Source organism: Pundamilia nyererei, unplaced genomic scaffold (genome assembly GCF_000239375.1).
Source record: "Pundamilia nyererei isolate P.nyererei 1_Seehausen unplaced genomic scaffold, PunNye1.0 scaffold00303, whole genome shotgun sequence".
In the NCBI taxonomy this organism is placed as follows: Eukaryota; Metazoa; Chordata; class Actinopteri; order Cichliformes; family Cichlidae; genus Pundamilia; species Pundamilia nyererei.
In genome coordinates this window covers 471,360-491,292 of record NW_005187704.1, presented here as the reverse complement: position 1 = coordinate 491,292, position 19,933 = coordinate 471,360, and the positions used below count along the sequence as shown (strand labels likewise).

Below are 19,933 nucleotides of genomic sequence, written 5' to 3'. Positions count from 1 at the left end.
GCGTAATGGTCCAATTACTGCTCTGGTGTGTGTCTGTCTGAGGTGGTATGCCTTCTCAACATCTAAACTTCAGTGAAAATAACAGAGGGCACACATTTCAGTCACACAGCTGCTATGGAGAGACTGGAAGCTTTGGCTTACTTGTTTAACCTCAGTGTCCACTCGGATTAGCCCCTGTGAAAGAGAACACCTTTGATTTAAGACTGCAATAAAAGAGGTCGATGAGGCCGAGCCCAGAGGTGTTCACTGATGTTAACAACAACACAAAATGAACACATTCACACAACTTGCAGCCAGGGCGACAAATGAACTGATTATGACAACACTTAGATGAGGGTCTACACCAGAGGTATTAAAGATAAGGTTCGGGGCCAAGAATCAGCCCAGCAAAGACTCCAATTTCGCCCACTGGACAGCTTTAAAAATATGAAGGAGTGGAACTTAAACACAGACACCAACCCTAATATGCTCATTTGCCACACATCCTACTCCAAGGCAATTAAATAATAGATAAACAATTAAATTACAGAAAAGCTGCAGTTTTTCCACAATTTACTACAGAAATGTATGTTTGTTTAATTATATAATTAAAGGAGGTTTTTAGCAAAGGACTACAGGGACCTTTTCTGTAATTTTACACATTTATCATGTAGTTTCATGCTTCAAGGCCCAATTATCAAAGTTTGATGTCCCTGGTCTACATGAAGCACCGGGGAGACGGTCATCAACTGGCCATTTGTTATTTGTAATGATGATCGTAACAGGTCTTCATTGCATAAAATTTCATTGCAAATGGAGCTTATTTTTAACCTGTATCGTGATATTAGGATTTATGAGTAACTCCAAAAACAAATATTGGCTTTTTAAAACCATGAAATATCGGTACTGGTATCGGTCTTAAAATTCCTACACTGCCTAAACTCTACATAACAAGTAACAGGGCTCGCAAAATCGCTGGCCCGACGTCCCGGGGCTAGCGATATCTCTGGTCGGACGACCAAAATCTATCTCAGCCCAAAATGCGCAGTTTGTGTTTAACTAAGCATTTATGAAATCACTTTATTTTTTCCCCAGTCTGTTTATTCAGTGTTGGCCACACCACCCTTTAATATCAGTCCCTATATATAGACATCATTGGGCAGTGACTGGGATTTTCACATCACATAGTTGCCCTCGTTTTGCAGACTGTAACGTCTCATCCATGGACATTTTCTTGTGGATACATGCTATATCGCAATATATACATCTTCCAGTGACACTTTTGGCTGAATTTCTGTCTCACGCTCTTAATGAGTTCCACAACTCTGGCACATTTAGCCAGTTAATTAACACAGTCTAGCGTGACGTCTCAGTGTTGACCAGTGTTAGTCAGTGGGTCGGATAATCTGAGGGTGTCTGTGCTGCGGTTTACATGTGGCTCCTGCTTCTGTGGGATAGGAAGCTGTGAGTATGTGGAGTGTGTATGTACGAATCTGACAGTTACAAAGTTTGCCAAAAGTTGAAATATAAGGGTTTGTTTATGAAGCCCACCACATGCGTGCGTGTGTGTGTGTGTCAGAAAAGCTGCCAGGGGAAGTGAGCAAACCCCCAAACTAACAGAGCTGCGTTCAGACTGAGAACACAGAGCCCCTTGACATCACCAGAAGTAACACACTCCCACCTTTATGCACTTTGTATATTCAAGCAGCTCACATACGGCTGAGCACACACACTCTGCAGAATGTAAAACACATGTGCGCTCACACACAAGTGCAAAAAACCCAAAACAAAACAACAAAACCCCCACACATCTGCATCGACACTCAGGAGAACATAAAAAACACACACAAAGTCAAGTGCCTCAGCTTGAAACCCAGGATCTGGAGGGCACACTTCAGGCCTCTCCTCCCCCTGAAACACACACACACACACACACACACACACACACTTGCATTCAACTTTGTCATCGCTGCCCCTGCAAGCTTGAAGAGGAAACCCCCCCCAACTCTCGCTACCATGCACACTGCTCCAGGATCACAGAAGGCGATTGTACTACTGAGCTGCAAGCAATGAGACTCAATTACGCAATTCTCTGCAACAAATTAGACAAAAGCGCTCCTGATGTTGGTGATTATGTGTGTGGAGAGGCTGCAGATAACAGAAAACTGGGGGGTGGAGGGCTCTTTTCGTTGTACGTCAACCTTTGACCTGCACACACGCTCAAATTACAGATGCAAGCTTGTTTAACTGCATTATGAGGGCCTCGTTTTCACTGCATTCATTCGTTTATATCCAGAAAATGGTCTTACTTTAAAGCATGGTTCCACATTTTTCCATAAACGCGCTCACTCGCTTCCACGCCAAGACTTTGGTGAGAAGATCAAAGTCAAAAGAGCAGCATGCAAGCTTGGCTTTGTATCACAACTACTCAATCTTTACAAAATTATGCGTAAAAATGAGATGTTCCCACTAACCTTTCTGCAGCCAGCTCTAGCTGCTGGATGAAAGGATTATCCAGAAAGTCAAAGTACTCTGTTAAAGATCTGGATATTCAATTTTTTTTCTGTTTATTTTGAATATGACAACACCGCATTTAGGTTGTTTGGGCTGTAAAATTACATAATAATTCTCACCTTTCAGGAACCATTTGAACTTTCTCTGCAGGTTAAGGAGTTACAGTCATGTGAAGCACGCATGATAAAATCTAGGCCGAGCTGATTCTTGTGCCTGTGTTCAGCCAACAGTACCTTGTGAAGCTTTTGTGCTGTCGTGACAAACAGCATATCTCTGTAAAGCCTGTCTTTTCTTCTTTTGGAAACAATCTGAATTTTGTCTGTAGCACAAACGGGAACGGACGGACGCTTGTAGCATGGGCTTCCCACCAGGCGGATAGTTTAAAAAGGCATTATGGGATAGTTTGCAGACTCCTTGTTCTTTATGCACAAAGTGTTTTCAATCGACGACGGGTCTGCAGAGCAGTTTAGTAAACTGCTTTATTACAGAGTTATGCTGTTGGAAAATGTGCCGAACATGTTTAAGTGTGACTTTGCAGAAAAAAGCAAGACCTTCTTTTAGCTTTAGATCCATAACTTACATATACACATGTAGTATCAAAAGTGCCAACAAGCTATAATAAACTTTGCAGTGAAACTTCAGCTTCCTTTGAAGGCCTCAAATCCACATGGGGAAAAAGAGTTGGGTGTCAGATGAAGTTTGGGATTCAGTCCTCTCCGGTAAATTCCACATCACTCTGCGCTCCCTATTACAATTTAAAGTATTTCGTAGGTCCACTTATCTAAACCCAAATTAGCTAAGATTTATCCTGGCTTAGGCCCCCGCTGTAATAGGTGCGGGTCTGATGATGCCAATCTCACCCACATGTTTTGGATCTGTCCTGCCTTGGCAAATTTTTGGTGAGGTGGAAGGCTGCTGCCCCGCCCACCTACAGTATGTTCAGTGACTTGCTGATCTCATGTCATGTCTTAGTCTTGAAGTCTTTGCAAGGAAAGGTTTTTGTCAACATTAATCGGCCCTCCCGAGTTTTGGTGTTCTGTTAACTTTCTTTACCTATGAGGAGTTCTGCTCTGTCTTCGATGCAACCAGTGTTTATGTTTCCTTTTTTTTTTTTTGTAAACTGTATGTATATCTTAATAAAAATATTTCAAGTAAAAAATGTAAAAAGAAGTGCCAACAAGCAATGCGGTCTGATAATGATTTTCAGTTTCCAGAGCCCTGAGCGGTGATTTTCACTTCCACGCGAGGACACCAAAGATGACCGCCCTTCAGGATTCTCTGCATCTCTTTGATTTTTTAGTTTTATTTTTTGTTCATTTTGTTGCAACACATATCGCTGCATCTATTTTTCTGTGCTGAAAAAAACCACACTGTTTGCATTTTGAGCGAATCAATGCTGGGAGAGCGTCCAGCCCACCCCACGACCCTGAACTGGAGAGGCAGTTAGAAAACAAAAAAAGGATGGATGAATTGTTTCATTGCTGTTTTTGTACCATTTTCAATTAAACTCAGGGTTTATAGAATTTGCAGATGATTGCATTCTGCTTTGATCCACATTTTACACAGAGCACCAACCTTTTTGGAAACTGGTTTGATGTTGGAAAAACACTGTAAAGAACAAATAATACACCAGAAATTTATTTTAATTATCTTTTAAAAGTCAGAAAATTACAGATAAGTCCACAAAATATTAGCGGACAATGTTTTTCCTTTTTCGTGAACTATTAGATTCATTGTGTCCACACTGATTTAGTGGAATTATTCATCTGGTGCTAACTGTGATGAAGTCCTGGCATGCAAATATGGAAAGAGTTGCCGCAGAAACAGCAGGGACTTTGGCGACTGTGTCCTTACAACTTAAAAACATGTACGCGATTCTTATGTGCATTTAAATCCAAACAATTATCTAATTATCAAAGAAAAGCCCCATTTACAGGATTTGTTTTTCCATCTTGTCCCTCTCGGGGAGATATATGTTACAACAGCATGCACACACTCGCACACCTCCTCTTAACCTCTCTTCACATCTGAACAGTCACAAAGAGACACATTTACGCAGCCCATGCTGTGGCAGGCCTCAGGCCTCACTGCTGGCTGTGTTCATTCAGCAGGATACACTGCGGGCTCTGTGTGGCGCTCTATGAAGCCTTGTGTGTGTGTGTTGCACAGAGAGAGGAGATGGACGCATGGAACCTCGCTATGGCTTTAAGAGCAGATTAAGAACACCGTATTTGTTTAAAAAAACATAGACCCAGTCTTTGCTTCCAAACCATAAAGGAAGGCAAAATGTTAGTGTAGTGCTTGGGAGCGGAAAATTCTGTTGACTGAGAGTCAATAAGTGTGTGAAGTGTTTGAAATCCTTGCTGGCAAACTATGGAATCATTTTATATTGGTTTGGGAATAGCAATACATGAATGTGAAGATAAAATATCAACTGAGGCCACAGTTACACAGTGTCATATATTCTTTTAATATCATGATTTAAGTGTAACGATATTCTTGTTTTGCTATTCTTGGCCGGACAGACAGACTACTGCGACACTATTTAAACATCACCTAAACTCTCTACTAAAAACAACAACCGACTTTGGTGAAATGAATAAATACTCTCTAGTCTAACTTTACAGTAACTGTCATCAGGTATGACACAATACACCTGAAGCTAGCCACTGCATAACAAATGCTTTATCCAAATTCTTCAAAACTGTTATCTTTATACAGTTAAAACAGATAAAAGCAATACAGAGAATATTTTCTGCTGATCCAGCGCTTTCTAAAACTCAAAGTGCACTCAGTGAAAAATAAGAGTTTCTAATGAGAAGAAGCCTGAGTCACCGGGAATGTGACGGCAGAAGGCGGACAGAGCGTGGAGATGTTTTTGGCAGAAGCGAGCTGGCACAAGGGCAATAAAAGGAAATTTGTTGAGACTAACAAGAGCGTAGCCGCTGCTTTTTCAGACACTTTCATTTGTCAGATATACGGCCTGGAGGCCAGGCCCTCTGCTTGTCTTTGGAAAGTGTGAAAATGGCAGAGGTGGTGGTCAATTTTTAGACTTTTTACTGTGTTTTGCACCAGGAAGCATTGTGTTCCAAGACATTAAGACAGCAGCTGTCAAAATCCGGTGCAGAGGTGTGATACAACATCAATTTAACAGCCTTCATGACATTACCCATGGCCTGCTGTGCCACTGGAAGGATGTTAAAACATGTCAAAGTCACGGAGGCATGTCAGTGCTTCTCTGACTTTCAACAGCAGCTCTTTTTCTAAGTGGAAAAAACGATTTGCACACTAAGACACCTCCAGCTGTTCATCGTATGTGTTGTGAGGATGAATCCTGAAATGTTATGGTGTTTACACTGCAAAAACTCAAAATCTTACCAAGTATATTTGTCTAATTGCTATTCAAAATATCTCATCACACTGGAAAAAAGACACAATCAGCTACAGAGTGACATTTCAGTGAGATATGGGAACTTGTTTTTAGTGCATCTTGGATCTGGAGAAATTTCACTTGTTCCATCGGCAGATTTTTTTCACTTATTTCAAGCAAAAATATCTTGTATAAGTGAAAAAAATGATTAATTAAATTCTATTATCTAAATATTTAGAAATGTCTGAAGCAGCACTGTACTCTCAGAAAACATCAAAGATCACAGGTAAAATGCTGACCTTACTTTGACTGCTGCAAAGGAGACCAGGTCAGGTCACATTACTGCATGTAAAGGAGGCAGGAGGCCAAACTACTTGTCAAGCTAATGAAGAGGGAGCAAACGCCTTCGCTGTCGCTACAAAACAAACATCCATTTAATGCACGCTGGTATTTCCTAATGAAATAAGTGAAAAATGTCACAGTATAGGATGTTCAAAACATCAGTAACAACTAGTTATTGATTACTCACACCTACTGACAAAGGATGGAGTCTGCTGGTTAAAGTCTACAATACTTAAACAAAATTCCGATAAAAAAAGCAACAATAATTTAAAAACAATTCGATAATTTAAAGCAATTCAGTTAATGAAGCATTTATTTTCAGGTTATTCACAACATTCATGCTTCAAACCTGCAGCAAAGGTTTACTTGTTTTTTTGTGTAAAAGTGTTGCTACATAGCAGAACACTGCACCACCATCACACCACAGTCTGCTGAATCTTAAAGTTTCAAGCTGAATCTTTTTGCAGTTAAACTGTTTCTAGGATTAAAAAGACAAATCAAATGCAAAGTTGCATCAGTCTACCAAACCTTAAGGCTCACCTTCACTATTCCTGCTATTTTTAATTGCACTATGAAATGAGGTTATGGCTCCCTGGAAACGTTTGTTATTGTCCTAAGGCTTTCTCCTGCGTGGGAACCAACAAATATTTTAATTTCCAAAGGTTTAGGCAGCTGCGTAGAGAACTCAGTGACTGTGGGTTGCTGGGACAAGGTTTCGGGAAACAGAGTATTTATGAAGCTTTGAAATTTGAATCACCTCCGTAAAAATAATTAGAGTTAAATTAACTGAGGTTAAAGGTGCTTTTTGGACACTTACATTTTTAAAAAGAGAGAGGGAGAGAGAATAAAAAAATAATCTTGCTTAAATGCTGAAAACAATGTCAGCTTTTACTCGGCTGTCTTTAGTAAGACTAAACACAGTAAAATGTTAAATGTTCTGCTACTGTACAGCCACAGCGTAGAGCAGGAGGCAAAGTAGGCCAGCAAAACATAGAAGGCTTCCAGTCCCACTGTTTTTAATAAACAGTGGTTAAAGTACTTTTAATAAAGTAAGACTGTTAAGCATCTGCCTAACGTTTCATCTGATTCCTGTCGACACCCACATCTGTAAAGTTATCCAGATGTGGGTATCTTTAGACTTATTTGTTGATTCTCAGTAGACCATCTAAAAACTAATACAAATGAAAGACAACAATCAACATTCGATTAAAACAGCATTCGGCTGTCACCGGTGTCACCACATAAGCAATGTACCAACAAGCTGTCGTGTCACCATGACGAAAAAAACTCCACTACAGAACATGTCAACAGCAACTGTCTTTAACCTGAGAGCAAAGAGGGCAAGAAGAAGCGATTTAGACTATTTTGAACCCTTTGGCTTTTTCCAGCACTCATTACCAGGGCGGCGAGACACACAAGCATCTCACTGTACAGATATATCTGTGTGTGTGTTTGCTTTCTGGCAGTGCTTCAAAATATTAAAGAGAAAGAGCAAGGGGAAAGAGGGCGAGGAGGAGAAAAACTTTAATACTGCGGTGTATTCTGTACTAATAAGCTGTCTGGGCTTCTGTGGGAAACTGTGTGTGTGTTCACTTTAATATAGCTTGTCCGACCGGTGTGAGCTTTGCCATGCACTTCTGTGTGCTTCTCCAAGGCTTCATGTTTGACTGAGAGCTTTCTTTGAATGTGCTGCATGTTATTTCATTTTTTATATTGTGCACGGTGCAGCCGTGAGACAAATCTTCACATCTGTGGTGTGACTGCTTTGCGATGTGCTTTTCAGGTCATTTCTGTGCGATTACCTTTACCCTTGTGCATGTGTGCGCGTGCTTGAGAGATAAAGGCAGGACTCACTGTCTGCTGCCGTGCTGCCGTTGGGCAGCGAGCCCAGATCAACAACCATGCCGTCCAGACAGACGTTGAGCTCGCCTCCTGCTACAACCGAGCCTTTGTTCTCCGTCTGCAGCACCAGGCTCAGCTGGACGTTCTCCACTAGAGGGTGGAAGAATGACAGACAAACAGAGAAAGAGGGGATGAGTGACTGAGAAGGCAGAGGGACAAAGGAAAATGGATATCCTCTGTTATTGCTCTAACAGAGGAAAACAGCGTGAAGTCACTGAATACCAAAAGGATTGTTTTCCAAAGATGTCGTCCCCATTTCACTTGGAAAATATTCTGCATGTTAACAGATATACAGAAGGTCTGACTGATCCCCTCACACGTCCAGTGTGTAAAGTTGTTTTTAATTGCAGTATTTACATGAAGTAAGTCGTCTAGCTGCCAGATTAAGTTCCACACTGCACGTATGCACTGAATCTGCCCACAGCTTCCTGCTGGGCTCAGAGGCTTTGCTTTCACATCCACTTTGTTTTTGGTTTTGGGGGGTTTTAAATGCTCAAACCATTTCACAGTTAGAGAGGTAAGACTAACATGGTTTGGACATGAGGAGAAAAAGAGAAAGATCTCAGAGGAAGTTCATGGATGTATGAAAGGAGGACATGCAGAGTGGTTGGTGTGACAGCGGAGGATGCTAGGGATGAAGGAAAAAAAACATCCTGCTTTAAATGTTTCTCTAAGATATTTAAGTTAAAGTTATATATTGCAGCTTTATTTCATTTTAAATTAGATGAAGGGTTCAGGCTTTAAGAATTAAAGCTCTTGAGCATGTACCGCTCCCTTTTTTAAAGGACAGGTGTGGCATTTCTTCATCATTGACCCTGTGCACGAGAAAATGCTAACTTCCTGGTTTGAGACCGGATGTGGGGTTGTACATTTCCGGTAGCTTTACTTTGCGGTCAATCGCTACTGCGAAGATATACTCCAAGATCATGTCTAAAACTCGAAAACGGAAAGATCGCGTTAAGTTACAAAGAGGAGAAGGTGGGAACACTCACCGCTGTTGTGTCATAAAAAATCGAATGATCAATTTTGACGTTTAAAGCGTTTAGATCGATCAGTTGCTTACATCGCTCAACACAAGCAGAACTGCATCACTGCAGCAGAAGACACATCGTCCACATTCAGAAGCACATCTCTGTATAGTGACTGGTCTTATGATTTAAACAGGCAAATGTAAATCGCCGCTTGATTCATTCATTTGCTTAACTTGCTTTGGACCGTAAACAGGGCGCGAATAGGACACCGGAAACAAAGCTCCCCGCAGGAGTTTCCGCACCGGAAGTAGCATATGCTAACGTGCACATAGTCAATAGAGCTTCCATCGTATCTGGAAGCCGTCGCTGTGAATCCAAAACACAGCTGCAGTTGAAGTACAACTCAAAAACCGTTAATCCTCAGACTTTAAAAATAAATCCATCGGATATAACAGGAACACTAGTTTAACAGGAACATCGGTGGACACAATAAGGAACTTGGCAACATGAAGACCCTGACATCCAAAGAAAAGAGAGTGCATAATCACAGGATCCTTTTTACGGTAAAAGGTCTTCAGAACACGTAGCCAAGCACACAACACTCTCCAGGAGGAAGGCTTAATACCATCTACACTTAAGATAAAGACCGGGATGGGAAGTAGGCAGTAAACAAGTGTCTATCAGGCTCTCAAACACATATGCCAAATTAGACTTTGCCTAAAAATGTTCTACAAAGTTCTCTGTACAGATGAAAGCACGACAAAGCACCTAAACTAAAAATGTTTTTATAAATATTTTCATTTGTTCAATTACATCTAAGAAGACCATGTATAAGATATAAAATGTCTGTAATAATGTGTCCTTTGATATTTTTGTTAGAGAGTGGGTACATCTTTTAAGATGAGTAGCAAAGGGAAGTTCACTCTCTGCAGCTTGAATGTGCAGGCTCAAGCAGGAGACGCCTAAGGCCATTGCATCCTAGTGCTCAACCTACCCCAATACAGGATAAGAGATCAAGATAAGCAAGATCCATCCAGTATGGCACCATCTTAGACATACTTACATTACAGTCTTATAACTCTAAGACTCGTCTGACTCAGTCAAATATGCAAGGGTAAAGAATATCAAACGCTTACAGAGGAGTTATTTAGCAGTAACCATCAAGCCAAAAGTTACAGAACACTGAAATCTTTTCCGAGGAGTTCATAACAAAGTTAAGTTAAGCTTAGCTGGCAATGTGCCACCATCACTGAGGCTACTGAAGAGGTTTGAGACATCCAATCAGTGTTACTGTTCAGTTTAAGTGTGAATATCAAATAAAACTCTGTCTCAGCACTGTTAACAACAGTTATGCACATTTTTACTTTGAAAGTAAAAAAGAAAATTCAGGTGTTGCGCCAGTTATACATCTGCATGCCTTACTTCACTAAGTGCCTCTGAGTGGATGAAAACCACAAGCATGTGAACAAGGCTCTGGCACCCTTGGTGTTAGTTAGCACATCGTTCTTTAAAAGAAACAACTTATTCTGTAAGCTTGAGTGTTTTCAGTTTTTTGCCAAATCTGCAAATCTGTGATAAAGAAAGTTTTTTATTAGTATAGTGAGCTTCTGTCAAAGTGGGTTAAGATAAGCTGCAACAGCCTGATTAAAATAACTGACAAGTAACTATCAGAACTTCCAATGCTACAAAGAAAAGTAAGAAAATTTTAAATTCTATATATTCCTTGCAAGGCCTCGGCCACTGCGTGTAATTTTTAAGGTTATTTGATCTAATCTAACTAATGCACATGGATTTGGAGTCGGCATTTTAGTCTCAGCAGCCTCTCTCTGACCGTGTCTGTCGTGTATTTACAGCAATATTTTGGAATTTCCTTCATAGATGGTTGGTCGTGGCTTACATGATGATGTGATGAAGTCTCTGGAAGACACAGAACCTTTCTGTATATGAATGTATATGTCCTGTATACAGACTTTAAATTCCTTATACTGCTAATAATTTTGGTTACACGAAAGCAAACACTGTTTGGGTATGCTGCATATCATCAGAGTAATTCTGACAGTTCCAAAGAGGCTTTGGAAATTCACCAGGACTGTAATAAAAATGCCCAAGTGCAATTTTTAGGTAATTTTATTTACTCAAAGCAATATAGAGAAAATTTATTTAAAAAAATATTTCTTTTTATCAAATAGCCAGGAAAAAAACAACGAGGAAAAACGCACAAACCTCTGTTATGTAAGGTAGAGAAACACGTACAGCGAAATTGTGCTCGACATGCATGGTGACTCCAAACTGTGTGTGGGTGTTTGTGTGCGTTTTTTTCTTACTCTTGCCATCGTGCGAGCGCAGCGTGTCCAGCAGGTCTATGGTTGCGCTGCCCAGTAGCTCCTTTCTCAGGGTGTGGCAGCTCCACAGCTTTAGATCCAGACGACTCTGTGGCGTCACATTACTGCAAAACGGCATGAAAAATACATCAGCTACAAATGCTTCTGCTTACAGCAGCTGCATTTTATTATTGCATCCTGCTCTTCATCGCCTTTAGCGACGGTACGCAAGTTCTACCTCAGACAAAATGTTTTAAATAAGCTGACGGGAAACAAGTACAAAATCTCGATTAAATTTTATCTGTGTTAGAGCGCTACCACGACAGCAGTACAGTCCAAACACTGTCAGATGCATGCAGTTAATTTAATGTTCTATTGAATTGTTTTAACAATAAAACCCTGGCTCTCATGAGAGCCCGAGTGTGTGTGGTGCTCACTCACAGGGTGAGGTCTTCGTTCCACTGCAGCTCAAGGTGCCCGCTACGTTTGCCTGTTTTTTTGGTTTCACTGGTGAGGCCGTCTGCAGTCACCTCAACGAAGGAGCTCAGCCGAGAGTGCCGGTTCGGCAGCTTTGGGGACTGGGGCTTCGCCGACACCACTGCAAACACACACACGCATAAAGCATGTATCGTAGTGGAAGAACACATCTGTGGTTGTGACAAAACCTCTGCCAGCAGTGCAGCAGTGCTGTCATTTATGGCAACAAAGGACAATAAATGTTAACAAAAGAGAAGCATTTCTTTTTTTCATTGAGGTTTAACTGCCTGCAGCTCTGGTAAGAAAGAGTCGGAGCTGATCAGATCCTCACGTGGAAAACGACAGTCTAATCACACAAAATAATTTTAGTTCAGAATCAGAACACTTTATCAATCCCTGCGGAAATTATGTGGCCACAGTTACTCCAAGACAGCAAGAACAGCAACTACCTGAATTATATTAAATAATAAAATATATTGCAAAGTTACACTATGTAACAAAATAGCTTACAAATAGTTCTAATATTATAATAATAGTTCTAATAAACAAATATTCCAGTACATTACAAAAAACTAAATATGACACCGAGACGGCCTTCTTACTATACTGACATCCTCTGTAAAGAATGTTCAGATCGTTAGGGTGTGTGCACTGTATGCTGTGCATTAGATGGAGGAACTGAACAACAGGAATGACTTCCTGTGTCGTTCGGTGATACATCTGGGCCTCACTGAACAGCTCCTGTGACTCGCCAACAGTGGGTGAGCGGGATTGTCCAGCATTGTCCTTTTCTTGGACAACATCCGCCTCTCCGACAACACCTTAAGGGAGTCCAGCACCATCTCCACAATGTTACTGCCCTTGTGGATCAGTTCATTGAGCCTGTTAGCATCCGTGACCCTCAGCCTGCTGTCCCAGCATGCAACAGCATAGAGGATGGCACTAGCCACAATAGACTCGTGTAAAATCCCGAGCGTGTCCAACAGATGAGAAAAGGCCCCGGAAAATACAGACGGCTCTGACCCTTCCTGTTATTGTCACTGTGTAATACAAGGCAACACCCTTCTTTTTAAATCAGACTGACTGGTGACTGTATATATGCAGTTTCTTCATCCAGGTGACCATGGTAACTAAAGCTAAAGCAGCAATGCTTCCAAAATAACTGGCCAAATAAGTCTTTGTAGGAGTGTTAAGATGGCTGCCAAGAGGCGATGTGTACATATAGGATTCTGGAACAATCCTGATTTTTATGAGATTGTTTTCTATTTATTATGTAATAATGTGAAGCAGCGCGGTGTACACTACCGTTCATTTTAGGTCACCTGGAACGGTTCTCAGCGGTGCTGGAGTTAAAAGTTAAATAAGTGGTTCAGTAAATTGGACAAATGTTACAGCGTACTGCAACACCCTAACAAACTCCTTGGACTGTGTGTAGTCCTGCATGTATACTGGCTGTTGTGAGTATTTTGTTACACGCTGTGTGCCACGGCCTGTTCAGGATGGATTTGAAGTACACGGAGTGTATCAGACAAATACAAACTTTGCCCTCTAGTGGAAGAAAGGAAAACACCTTCATTTATTTAATTTTTATTTATTTAATAAAACGTATTTAATTTATTTAATTTTGGGGGGAAAAGAATTGACTGACCACAATAAAGCCTTCATGTTAAAAAAAATACAAACAAAAAAGATTGCACTGTTTACTTATGCTCCGTTTAAGGTAGAATGAATATTCGAAAGTAAAGAAACTTTTTGCATCCACTGATTTCAAGCTTTTTTGTTCTCTTTTTTTTTTTTTTTCATTTGGAGTGGGGTAAAAGTGTACATCCGGACATTGGCGAGCTCAGAGGCTTGGAATTCTTGCAGGCCTGCTGAGACTCTTGTTATCGCATGTATCGGTCCTCAGAGGAGCTGATTTCTTCACACTGAATCACAAAATCACAAGATTGCAAACTGAAGAACATGCTGACTAGCAGCGTGTCGCAGAGTGCCTCTGATCAGGACTACCGACTGAAAGAATGAATGTGACAGATTAAGATAAAAAAAAAGACAGACAGACAGAGAGGGGTTTCCATCTGTACTTTTTCCTTTGCAGTGAGACTTTAGCAGATCCACACTGGCAGCAATATGTTGATGACCTCAGATCTTCTGAACATCTGGCATAACAGAACATGACTCATGTGAATGTGAAGTTCTCTAGAAACAGGGAGGAAGTGACACGGGGAGGTGGGAGGTGTGCCAGAAATGGAAGAATTGAAGTAAGTTTCAACAGTGTGGGAGGATGTGGGAGAGGTGGAGGAGTGGTAGACAGCCTTTGAGAGCAGATCGGTAAATAAAAAGGTGAGTCAGTGTTCATATGATCAAACCTGTGGTTATGACTCTGGTGCACTTCAAAGACATAATTAAGGAAAAAAGTTCTGATGAACTTTTTTTCGTCTCTTTAAAGATAAGGTGCAAGAAAATTCATTTTATTCCCGGCAGACTCAAGTGATTCATGCAAAAACAAAAAGTGAGTCAATCACCTTATAGCTTCATGTTAAAAAATTACAGCATAGTACAAAGAAAGATTTATACAGGTGGAGTTATCTGATGCATGGACGCTAGTTTCAATCAGTAAAAAAAAGAAACAAAAATGCTAAGCTATGCCTGACTTGAAATTTTGATTCAGATCTGCCAATCAGGAAGCTCTACAGAGGTACGTCATTTCTTTATTATCCAGAAGGAGAAGGCAGAAGGTGTCGGCTATCCAGCAGTTCAACATGAACACAGTGACTCCATATCCATGCAGTTATCACTGCATGCATTCAAAGCTCACACACCTGGCGCCAGTTTGTTCATACTGACGCTGTCACTACCTGAGTTTGCATTTGCACCATCTGTTTACAGGTAACGACAAAACAACAGCTCTCATTAGCAAAGCTAACTCGAAAGTTCGAGTTACGGATGGGTTTTCTTTTTCTCAGTGGTGGAGACACAGTCTTTTGTTCAATATTTATTAACAGGCACAAACAGGCACTTGTGTTTGTGCATCACACAGTTTATGAATGCATGCCTGAACACCAAACTGCTAACGACGGGCTCTAAAACAAACTAACCTAAACATGCAGACTTCAAAACGCTCAGGTCATATATCCTTATATCAGGTCTATGATGCAAACTCATATTAAAAGGTAAGAAATACTGTTACTGTGATGTTTTCATCCTTTTGACCATTTCAAGTGTTGGATGATTAAACCAAGCAGGACTCTCAGGCTTGGATTAGACTCACTGTACGACACTGTTCTCAACTAAATCGATTTTTGGAACGACATTGAATGACGTCTCAAACACATGAACTAAACCTTTTGAAAATTAACACAGAAAAAAAACTGTTTTAGAAAAAAATCTCTGCATTGACACAGTTACTATGGTAACTTATGCTGGACACACGACCAATGAAATCTCTCAGCACCGAGCCTGAAACAGAAAGTCTGGAGCCGTAAACAAGGTTGTGTTGTAGGTAGCACACTCATCTGGTCACCTTAACCTCCAGTGAAAAACCACCAAAACCTCAAATCAAAATCTTTTATGTGCAATTTGAAAGTCGCATTAAATGTCGCATTAAAACCCCTGCAGCTCTGCTGAAGCTGCGAGCCCTCCTGCTGCCTCAGTCGTTAGAGATAAGAACATAAAAAGTCTATCACAGCCATCTATAGTGAATCTTTTTTGTTTCCTGACTCCTCCATTAATTAATAAAATTCACTCAAGTGAACATGATCTATAAGCAAAAGGCTTCCTCTATTCTCCAAGCTAGTGTCAGGTCATCATTTGGCTGTGTTTCTCCTGGGTTAATGCATAAAACTAACAAAACATCACCATCTGTGGGAGATCACTGTCATTCTGCAGGTTAAAGTGCACCGTATCTATATTTTCCTTGATTTTAAATATGTGATATTTTCAATTGCAAATCGGATTTGTGAAAATGAAAATCCACCAGTAGATGTGGCATTTACATTGATGCATGCGCCAGCTGCGATGTAGGTGTTCAGCTGATGAGCTGAGAGGTGTTAGACTGCATAACTGCCTGGATGGATTGAAATTATTTATTTAAACCACGGAGGGAAAATGCTGCAGTGCAAGGTAAATTCATCCAATGAACCAAGGTGTGAGCTAAGTGAACTGTAAACTTTGCGGATCCTGGTCTTTACATTTTACCAAACAGTCAAACAAACTAAACTAGGAGAGAAACCTGAGGGTGTCTGGATTGTTCCCCTCATTTCCTGTTTTATTTTCTAACAGCTGTTTGTCTTCACCTTTAGTTATTTCTATTTCCGCCTCTTCTCCAACAGCGAATTACACACCTACAGGTAAAACCCCCAGTTTCCCTTTCTTTCTTGCCAGGTCACCTTTGTACTTCTGGCAGTTAACACCTCTGGGCACATCTCCGGTTTTCCAGGTAAAGTTTTTCCTCTTTGTGGTTTGTTTGAGTGTTTCTCTGTTTAAATTTTTGCCTTTTGTGTTTACATTGTGCTGAACCCTGGACTGACATGAAGTTGGGGACTTTTTGGACCTAACTTTGCCATCTTGCAGTTGGATCTTCATCTCTGTGCTGAATCATGGCAAGAAGATAATATTGCATTACATTAAGAATGAAAATCCTCCTTTATCTCGCTTTATAAGTCAACGTTTATGTCAGGTAGCGACCAACGCTGCTTTTCTCAAGTCAGCAAGCTAAAAAAAACCAAATATTTGTTTGCACAACAACAAGTATAGCCCCGCGTCACTAAACTGGCCCCTCCAAAGCTGGTCGCAGCTCATCATTCATGGTTTCACAACCAAAGCAGCACTACTTCAAACAGAAAGGACATAGTCACTTTATGAAATATGTTTATGGGTGATAATATATTGTCTTATGCTTGGAGAAGGGATAGCCAGATAAAGAGATAAAAAAAAAAAACAGAAGTACCTGTACCACACTTCTGTTTGCGGTATCAACATTTTGTCTGTGTGAGCAATAAAGTAGAAAAAAAAATTACCTTTCAAGGTCAACTGAGACTTCTCAGTGGTCTGGGCACTGCCAGGTCTGCTCACGCCGGCAGCTGCCATGACATCACAGCTCTGTAACACAATCACAAACACACAAAATATTACAGTATACTGTCACTGCCTTCCAATCAGGTGTGTGTTGGGTGATACAGCTCTTCTATGCAAAAAATATTGTGGTGGAGGCAGAATTTTACTGCATTAGATGGTAAATCTGGAGCAAGAGGTGGATGACATAGCTTGATTTATGTGCAGTGTCTTGAACGACAATCTTGAAAGCAACGCAAGTTGTCTCATATTATTTTAACGTCACCAGCAGAACATAACCCCTCCTTCAGACAGAAAAGCATAAAACTCCCACCACACTGCACCTCCAGTCCTTAAACACTCACTCCAGGGGAGTGATAAGTGACGTTGTCTAAGCACATTTCGCAGCATTAGAGAGAAAGCTAGCTGGGATAACCTAATTCAACGGGGCAAAACATCATGACATGCAATCACGCATCACTTATAACTGCACAGTTACAAAACTCCCACAAGCAGAAGGGAATTCTGAGTCTTTTAAATGACTGGAGAGGTCGTATCACTACATTCACCGGCAGCAGAGAGAGACACGGGATGAACAGGACAAAGAAGCAGCAGAACACAGGTGGTGCTACCCCACCCACAGCAGGTACCAGGTGGTGATAGTAACGGGTGTTTTTCCTCAAGACATGACAATTTATGCCAAAACATCTGGAAGAAAACATCCAAATGGAGTTTGTTTCAAAGCAGCTGTGCAAACATTAAGGCCAATGAGCCCGACCGATGTTTACTTTAAAAACTGCCATTCAGCTGTTCCCACAAAAAGGATCTCTCGCTACAGGTCTGCTGCTCTCTCCTGAACTCCACCTGGCAAAGGTAGTTCTACTGCTGTAAAGATCTGCTGAAGGGCCACTTTAACCACAAGCTACACCCTACAGCTCACCAAGCCTCCAGAGCAAACAGGGCCTGCCGTCTCCAGCTCCAGTCCAAGATAGTGGAGGTGAATCTCAATTGAGGCAGCCCATTTTATCACTCTGTTTAGGGATTAGGGAAACTGCTTTTTGTAAGCACATGTACACACTCAGATTCCCCTCTATGCCACAAACAGAAATCAGTAGGACACTATATTCTGGCAGAAGCCACGAGCCACTTTAAAACTATACAAAAGCCCCACTCATGCAAAAATAATATAGAGTGAGACATCTAGACTCTTGCTGGTTGAGTGTGCATACTTGTTCTCCGCTCTGATCACACTGCCAGAAACACTAAATCAGAGCGCATTCACTGGGAATTCAGCTGTATTTAAACATATATATGAACTCAGACATCAGGAGGGAAGATCCACAGACCCAGTAAGGAGTCCTCTCATATCATTATCATGAATGAACAGCTTATACAGGCACATGTTTGCACAATTCATGGATGCTGTAATAATGTTCACTTACCCTGGTGTGATTACAAACCTTGTTCCACTATTGTAACTAAACCGGATTGTTTTCATGTACATGCAGATTGCAAGGGCTTTAACAACACTCAGGAAATTAAAGGGTGAATCACTATATTATTTATAGGCGAGATTACCTACCCCAAGTTGGAGCTTGTCTGAACTATTTTGTACACTCTCTGGCAGTGTGATCTGTAAGACACTAACTACTTATCACAACACTGGAGTACAAGGTATATAAAGCTGATTAAAGGTGCACTGAGTAGCCTGTCCTAATGAATTTACATTAAAGGCGTGAAGTTGTTCTCCCTGTAATATTAAGTAAAAGCTATGACTTTCATCAAACCCCATCAACATCACCTTGAGCAAAGTCAGAGCACCCTGCTGAATTTAAAGCACCGCAAATACAATGCAGATTAAGGCTGGACTCTGCTCTGAAGGTGTGCTTATACTGATCTGTACTATATGCATCAAGGAATTAAAATTAAAAATAAAACCCCGATTCTAACACTGCTCTGCGAAGGGGACCCTCGTTTTGAAGGTGACATGCTGCAGGCACTGCAACCGAAACCAAGACAAAACCCAGCCAGAGGTGACCTGGTCCGAGTCAGAGTGACTAACCGGGTGTTGGATTGCCAGAATATCCACCTGAGGTCTGTCTCAAGGCTGCAGATAAACAGACGAGAGCTACCAAAACAAAAAGCGCACAGCATCCTCCGTCAACCTTGTGAAAGAAGCTGGATGCTGCGCAGCGTTTCTTGGCCGCTGTGAGCTGTCTGAACTTCTCAAGAACCAAGAGAGGTTTAAATGATCCTGACAAACTATTTTATCGCTGCCGTATAAAATACCTTTGGCTGCTGCGCACATAATACAAACGCGGAAGGTGATCAAGGTTTGTATGCATCACCGTCAACGAGAGCAGACCAAAACGCTAACGCTTCTGGTCACGTTTGCAAAATAAAATCTCCCGTTTCGTTTTGTTTGGGTTTGTTTGCGTTGAGAGTGCGGAGACAAAAAACAGCAAATTAATCCTATTATCAGCAAGTAGAAACTGTAGAAGGTGAGCTTCTTCTATTGAAAAACACAAATGTATTAAAGACTCACAATTTATACATTGATCTTTAAGAATCTGAATATTTCAGTCGAACTCTAGTCGCATTTATTTCGAAAGGAAAACCAACACACTTCCGCTTTGACTCAACGAACTTCAGCTAGCTTACCTAAAAGAAGCTAATAGCTAGCCAGCGAGCTTCTTGATGGGATTTTATAAAAGGACATGCGGATAAAACCCGTTCTAATCACCTGACAGCAAGTAAAGCCTCACCCACAGCCTCGCGGCTCTCCTCATGCCATGGTACACGTATTGACACGATAACAGTTTAGGCTTATGTGTGATCCTGGACGTACCTTTTTCAGCTGTGCTCCGCCGCTGTCGCTAGTGAACTTTCATTTCCGCCTCAGTGACAGTATCACGTGACCTAGCGTTCTCATTGCACAAAGGATTGTGGGTCGTAAACAATAATAAACAGCCCACACAATTACCTTAAATCACCTTTAATATATATAT

At 41.1% G+C, this 19,933-nt stretch overlaps 1 protein-coding gene across 3 annotated transcripts in view; it reads right to left on the bottom strand.

The window, feature by feature from the left end:
• The window catches only part of wwp2 (WW domain containing E3 ubiquitin protein ligase 2), a 57,170-nt gene extending 37,315 nt beyond the window's left edge, over positions 1-19,855 (bottom strand). Inside the window, exons 1-5 of one of the 3 annotated variants that reach the window (XM_005751215.1) lie at positions 19,774-19,855; positions 16,892-16,973; positions 11,841-11,997; positions 11,403-11,524; positions 8,060-8,197 (exon numbers count right to left, since the gene is read on the bottom strand). In XM_005751215.1, the coding sequence (XP_005751272.1) occupies positions 8,060-8,197; positions 11,403-11,524; positions 11,841-11,997; positions 16,892-16,961 (487 nt within the window). In that variant the 5' untranslated portion in view covers positions 16,962-16,973; positions 19,774-19,855. The other 2 variants (XM_005751216.1, XM_005751214.1) reach the window with 2 other exon arrangements.
• Between the last annotated feature and the right edge of the window lie 78 nt (positions 19,856-19,933).